The sequence below is a fragment of the Microtus oregoni genome, unplaced genomic scaffold, assembly GCF_018167655.1.
Source record: "Microtus oregoni isolate MIOR12 unplaced genomic scaffold, Mior012 000005F_ref0000423, whole genome shotgun sequence".
Classification (NCBI taxonomy): domain Eukaryota; kingdom Metazoa; phylum Chordata; class Mammalia; order Rodentia; family Cricetidae; genus Microtus; species Microtus oregoni.
The window spans coordinates 58,495,066-58,501,907 of record NW_024543064.1 but is presented as its reverse complement, the minus strand read 5'-3'; the positions used below and the strand labels follow the sequence as shown (position 1 = coordinate 58,501,907).

General features: G+C 43.7%; 1 protein-coding gene across 1 annotated transcript; it reads right to left on the bottom strand.

Moving 5' to 3' along the window:
• Positions 1-4,378: 4,378 nt before the first annotated feature.
• On the bottom strand, positions 4,379-4,954 carry Ifne (interferon epsilon). The gene has a single exon (XM_041651332.1). The coding sequence runs from the start codon at positions 4,952-4,954 to the stop codon at positions 4,379-4,381; it is 576 nt and encodes a 191-aa protein (XP_041507266.1).
• Positions 4,955-6,842: the final 1,888 nt, after the last annotated feature.

Below are 6,842 nucleotides of genomic sequence, written 5' to 3'. Positions count from 1 at the left end.
GCATAGAAGGTCTATTATAGCCATTCTGCATTCAGCCAGGTGCAATAGTTAAATGGTTTGGTGGCACAAGCTGTAACTCAGCTGTTCTAAATCTCAAATTCAAAGCCTTGCCTGAATTGTGGAGTGAGTTCAATATAGTGAGCTGTCATCTCAAAATGTGTACCCTGAAAACAGAAAGGAAAAAAAGGGCAAGGCACATAGAGTGCTTGAGTGAGGTCCTAGGTTCAACCACAATATTGAAGAACTCATAGAAAGGCTGTCACAGACGAGGATGAATGTCCCAGAGAGCAACCTCAGAGATTAAGGAGAAAAAATGTGGCAAGCTTATCACTGTAAGGGTGGGATCACTGCCTGACTCCTGAAAATACTCTACAAATTCACAAATGAGACCCTACTGTCTCAGCAACCCAACAGTGGGTCACCCTACTGCCTAGGCACCCAACAGTGGGTCACCCTACTGTCTAGGCACCCAACAGTGGACCACCCTACTGTCTCAGCACCCAACAGTGGGTCACCCTACTGCCTAGGCACCCAACAGTGGGCCACCCTACTGTCTAGGCACCCAACAGTGGACCACCCTACTGTCTCGACACCCAACAGTGGGCCACCCTACTGTCTCGACACCCAACAATGAGCCATAAAATCAGTTTACCTTCTATGTCCCTAAGTGTTGGCTTTTGTCATCGTTGTCATATTTCCACAGTGCACAAGGCCACATCCACCATTGTGAAGAGGACTGTGTAGGATGTAAATATTCTGGACTCTGCCCTCAAAGGGATTACTGGAAAACCCTTGAGAGCAGCCCTGCAGGTCAGTGTGTGTGTGTGCTTGTGGTTTCCCACAGGTGCAGGTGTTTGACTCCTTGCTCCCCAGCTGGTGGAGCTGTTTGGGAAAGCTGAAGAAAGTAGGACACAGAATGTCATAGACAGTTTGAGTCACTGAGATTGGGTGCTGAAGTTTGCTAGCTTGACCCAGTTTCTGTCTGCTCTCTGATTCTTGACCGTGAGCTCACATGCCCGCCACCCTGCTTTGCCCACTGCACTGGGCTGTGACCCCTTGAACTGAGAGTCAACTAAGCCCTTCCTCCCTTAAGTCACTTCTTGTTAGCTACCTGGCCATGGCAACGAGAGGAATAAAGGGGTGCCCTACCTGAGGGACAGGGAGAAGCAGGAATATCTGGTCATGTGAACATACATGATATGGGTCAGAACCACTGCTCTGTGGTCACTAATCCCATTTTCCTTTTGGACATAGCTACATACTTCTCTTTGTAGTTTGTGGAAGCCATTATTTTCCCTCTCCCATTAGCGCCATCACAGAATATTTTAAAGAAAAAAAAAAAACAACGGGAAAGATTGAGCCATTTGATTGACTCACCCAGCGTCACTCACAGCCCAAATGGACTCTAACAGTGCAATTGCTCAGAGAAATTCAGATAACATTTTTTTTTCTGTAGAGATAGAATTTCAGGCTGTGCCCTCCATATCCAGGGCTGTGGTTACACTTCAGAGTCATCCCCCACCTCCATAAAAGAGGTGGGCAGTCCCGCTCATCTCCATTTCCCTCTCTTTTCCTGAATGCTGTTCAGAACCAGAGATGGTTTTACTCTGACTGCACCCCTGCCCCCAGATGGTTTCTCTGTGTAGCCCTGGCCATCTGGAGCTCACTCCGTAGGCCATGTTGGCCTTCTCTGTCTCTGTCTCCCGAGCTCAGGGATTAAAGGTGTGCTCCACCATTGCCTGGCTTACTCTACGCTCTTGTGTGATAGCAGCCATGGCTGTTTTCACTCTTCACCTTTCACAGAGCATCCCGTTTCTCAGTTTTGAGGAAAGGTGTGGGAACCCATGTGTGTCTCCGTTTCCACCTGGAGTCATTTCTGACTTAGGCCATTTGAGTTCAAGCTTGCTTGCTCTGCCTTTTCCAATAACCTTGAGGGCTATGAGAGACTTCTGATTTAGTCCACGAGGAAAGAACACTCTGTCTAGTAGACAGTGTACTGCTGACAACAAAGCTCAGGAACATCAAGATAGAAAGTGAGGCTGCTTCTGAGCAGCGAGCGCATGTTAGAGAGGAGGCTGCTCACCCAAGGACAGGAATGGTCTTGTGGTTAGATATTGACTGTCTGTGCTGTGCTTTCTTCTGCTTTTGTATATAAGCACTTTCTGGAATAAACTGGGGCTGTTTGGCTGCTTCGGCATGACCAGACAGATCTCCCAATTCTATCCTGTCTTCTGTTTCTTCTGACTTTTCTTTGGCCCCGAGGATCCCTATCTAGGAACCCTAGCTTGACTTTGTAGGAGCGGGCTCCTACAGAAAGGGGAGTCTAGAAGAGGGGAAATGTCTTTTCTTTAGTTTGGGATTCATAGGACATGACAAAGCTAGAAGTATTGTTACAAATGATTATTTTGCAGCAGTATCGCAGCAGAACAGCTTTTTTGAGCCACAAGTCGGGGTACCCTGGAATGGGCCTTCTGCTGTGGCTTCTGCTAGCTCTGGGACTCGCTGTCTTACTTCAAGCATGTTACTTCATCTTGGAAGTCTTGGTTCCACCTGAGAAAAACAGATAATAGCAGAAAATACCTTGCAAGTTGGTTTGGAGAGATGAATAATTGTTAGACGATAGATTTGGTTCTGAAAACTTCCTGGTTTGAAGGAGAAAAACAAGAGCAAAAAAGCTTTCCAGACCAGGAGAAGCAAAATGACCTGTGTTTTCAGTCAAGTGTGGTAAATACCTCTTCCCTGACTCCACTACCTCTGTATGAACTTGAAGGTAAACAGATCCTATCCTGGGCCTCACAGCGAAGTCAGCAAGGACTTTTTCCTGACAGCTAGCTCCTGTGTTTGCAGTTGCTGGAAAGATTGTTTGACTGTGGGGACTCCTTCACATCCAGAAGCCCAGTCAGCTTCTTCCCGTTCATTTCAAACCAAATCTAGAAGCATCCACCAACAGATACTTGCAGTGTTTAGACTAAACTGTGACGGTCTGGTTCTCCAGCAAGCCTCTGAGCTCAGTAGTAACTTCCATGGCAGATTATGCAATGATTGCGAAGTAGAAGTAGCTATGGGGCTTGTGTCCTTGGCCTTGCTGCTTGTATCCAGATAACGTAGCAAAGAGACCAAGTCGCGGTGGACTTCAAACAGCTTGCTCCACATTGCTTTGTGAGGACTTCTTAAGAGATTTGCCCAGGAGAGAGGTAATCATGTCACCACCAGACCCTTCCTGAAGCAGAAACCCCTCCCTGTGGCGTGTTCAGCTTCCTCCCAGCCTCTGCCAGGCAAGAGCAGGCTGCTTCAGTCCTGTTTCCTCTGGCCTTCAGCCTGCACCTTCGTTGAGCAACAAGGCTGTTTCACTGATATTTCTGAGAATCCTAACTAGCTAGATACATTTAATTTGATTCAAAATTACCACTTAGAAACAAGAGTGAAAACTCTCCTTCCCCAGTCTGTGCCCCCAAATCTGTCTCCCCTTTCTTCACACTGCACTAATTTATCGCTGTAATTTATTTTTCATGTGTTCTTTAGTTCTTCACACACAGACAGCAAGAGCAAATATTAAAGTTATTTCATGGTTTTGCCCAAATATACTACTTATACACATTTTCCTATATTTTTTTGTTTTATGTGTTTATGTATGGGAAGCATTCTCTTCAACAAAAACATTTTTCCTTGTGAGAATATGGCCTGTGCCAACTTCTGCTGATCTGGCAAATTATAAGAGCATTTGCCAATCCATCGACAGTGACTGTCATACAGGAAAACTGTCCTGCTTTCTCAGCAGTCTGTGAGTCTGTGCATTTTTCTTAATTAAACCTTGAGGTGTTACCTAATAGGATAAAGTGGCATGCTATTTAGTTGTAATCTGCATTGTTATTATTATAATGAGTGAGATTAAATCTGTTTTCATTCCTCTGAAAATTGTTCACGTCTTTTGGCCATATTTCTATTAGTCTCTTGTAACAGAAATATTCAGTATTTGGTCTTAGTTTCAACTCTTACTCATTACCTCGAACAGTTTCTGGTAAACAAGGCATTCACTGGAATTGTTAGGGAATGCTAATTACATTAAACTCATACTTCATCATTTCTAGCTACAGGATTCTGTGAAAATGTCACCGCTTCAAGAAGCAATTATGTAATTTTAATGAATCAATTTTAATTCTCAAATAATTAAAAACTGGTAGAAAACATGACACGGCATGGCAAGAGGAAAATAACTGTAGCCAACTCATGCAATCTTAAGACACAGTTAAAGACATGCAGAAGCAACACAAGGCAGCCGTCATACGCCAAAAAGAAGCAGTAATGTTCATCTACCTCCTCGCACTCTGCCACTAACCTAGGCCTTTAAAATCCACTGTTGACTCTCGCTCCACAGTGTTCAAGGGTCTGGTTCTTGTTTGTTCAACCATCCTGTGAGCCTGAGCACAAAGAACATACAGCGGTTGGCTTCTATCTGGACAATGACCCCGGCACAGCTGTTGGACCTCTGGTTTTCCAGGTAGTCGTGGATCCTCCGGAAGTACGCTTTAATCTGGAACCTAAGGTTCTGCACACTCAAGCTACTGCTCTTCTGCTCTGCTTGTAGTCCGGTTAGCGACTCCACGTACGTCAGCTGTTGGTGAAGCGCCGCTAGGACTCTTTCGATGTGGTTTTCCTCCCAAGCACCTGGAGAAACATGTGTCCAGTAGAGGTTGAAGAGTTGCTGGAGGATCTCGTGCAGAACAGCCAGTGCATGTCCCTTTTGGCCCTGATGACGGCTCACAGCCTGCTGAGGAAGCTGGAAATTCTTCCTGTGTGCTAGACACTGCAGGACTGATGAGATGGGCAAAGGTTTCAGTAGCTGTAAACTTTCCCCGTTCATTCTTGATTGGAAGAGAAGCAGTTTCGGTTCTAGGGAGGAGAGAGTGGAAGAAGTCAAGAGCAGCAGCACCATTTCAGGGAGCTGTAGGTGCATCACGGCGAGGGATGGAAGTGCTGATGGCTGCGCTCACCCGGGGAAACTCCAGCTCCAGGAAATGTTGGCCTTCTATGTCTCTCAGGTTATGGTGGAGGACACTCTTTCTATTGCCTTTGCTTCCTTGTGTGTCATTGCCTCAAGTTGATGTCTGAGGTTTTCTGGTTCCCATTTCAGGGTTTTTATGGAACACTTCCTTTACTTTCCCCATTGTGTTGGCTCTTTGAGGCCGTAATGGGAGAGCTGGCCCTACTGTATACTTTTCTTGAGACAATTACAGTTGTCCAGTCTGATCCTCTCTTGCCCTCATTATTCATTACATACAAGGTTTCACTTCACACAATGCGTTTTCTAAATGTTTAGTCAGGCTTAGTAATGTTCTCTTATTGAGAGTAAGCTTTTTTTTTTAAGCAGTATTATTTCGTGGAGTATTATTTCTCAAAGGCTTAGCAGTACTTAGACTACACTCCGAGGTCAACATTAAAACCCACAGCCTGATAACTTTGAAACTTCAAATAGAGTTGTAAATGTGCACAAGTATTTGGGCAGATTGATCTAAAAATATGTATCAACAATCTTGGATGGTTTTGTTTCTCATCCAATCAGTTTAATATCTAATATTGTAGCTTATAAAATAAGATAAAAGTACAAATTATCCACGTGGTTATGGTCTCATGACAGCAGCAGAATGTAACAATCTACAAGACCAATATAATGGCCACACATGTGTTGTTTCTCTGTGAACATATGAAACCAGCAAGTAATAAAATATGTGAGAAGAGATGGATACAGTCGTTTGGTCCATTTTCCCTAGGGTAGCTGTGACCATGGTAAACCAATGAGAACATCTCTTCAACAGTAATACCTCTTGAATTACAAATAGTCAATGCCCCATTGCTAAGATCCTCCACGTAGCTCAGTTTTTGGTGTAGCGCAACTAGGACTCTCTCTATGGTTTTCCTCCCAAACGCCCAGAAGAACATGTGTCTGGAAAAGGCTGAAGATCTGCTGAAAGATCTCGTGCAGAACAGCCAGTGCATGTCCCAGAAAGTAAGTCTCCAGCCTACCTTCTTAGTCCCACCCCACACACAGTTGTACAAAGTGTAGTTGAGGGAACCAGACTCCAGAGGAAGTGAAAGACTCAGTACTCCGTAACACACGTAGCACTTAAAAGACTCAGGACCTTTAACACAATCTTTAAAAGAAATAAATTCTTAATTTAAAAAAGTATAGCAAAATGCAAATATGGATGTACTTTTGTGTTTCCTGGTTTTGTGACCAAGGAGTAGCTACTTTGAATAAACTGGAAAAAAAGGACTCAGGACACCATAACACAGGTGTGTTTGCTGATGATGCTCTCTGAAGCATCACCAGGGCTTTTTTAGTGACTATGGTCTACCCGAGGCCCAAATCCCGCCCCCCCTTCTCTCTCTCTCTCTCTGTGTGTGTGTGTGTCATCTCTCTGTCTTCTGAACACCTTGCATATTTTGTATCCCCTTTAAAATATCTATCTTATGTGAAGCATTTTATCTACCTATTGTACAACCTTCTCAAATTAAAAGCCTCTTAAGAATATAAAACAAATGAGCGTCTTTATTACCTATATTACTATAGTAAATGTTAGTAAATATACATTGAGTGAAGTAATGTGTCCCACCATAAAATAATACAGAATATTAAATCATTGATTATTTCTCTGAAGGCAATTTTTGGGTGAAACAATCAGTGCTGAAAACAAACACCTGTTAGATAAACATTTATTGTCTCATTAAATGTCTGGATAATGGAGTTAAGTAGTCTCAACATAAACCTTTAAATCTTCGATGTGGATCTTTGGGGGAAAGAATACTAAATGTTAATGAGCTTTGATTTACAAGCAAGGCGTTTA

Coding starts and splice junctions, on each gene's coding strand:
- Ifne (XM_041651332.1), bottom strand. CDS start 4,954: ATGCACCTACAGCTCCCTGAAATGGTGCTGCTGCTCTTGACTTCTTCC.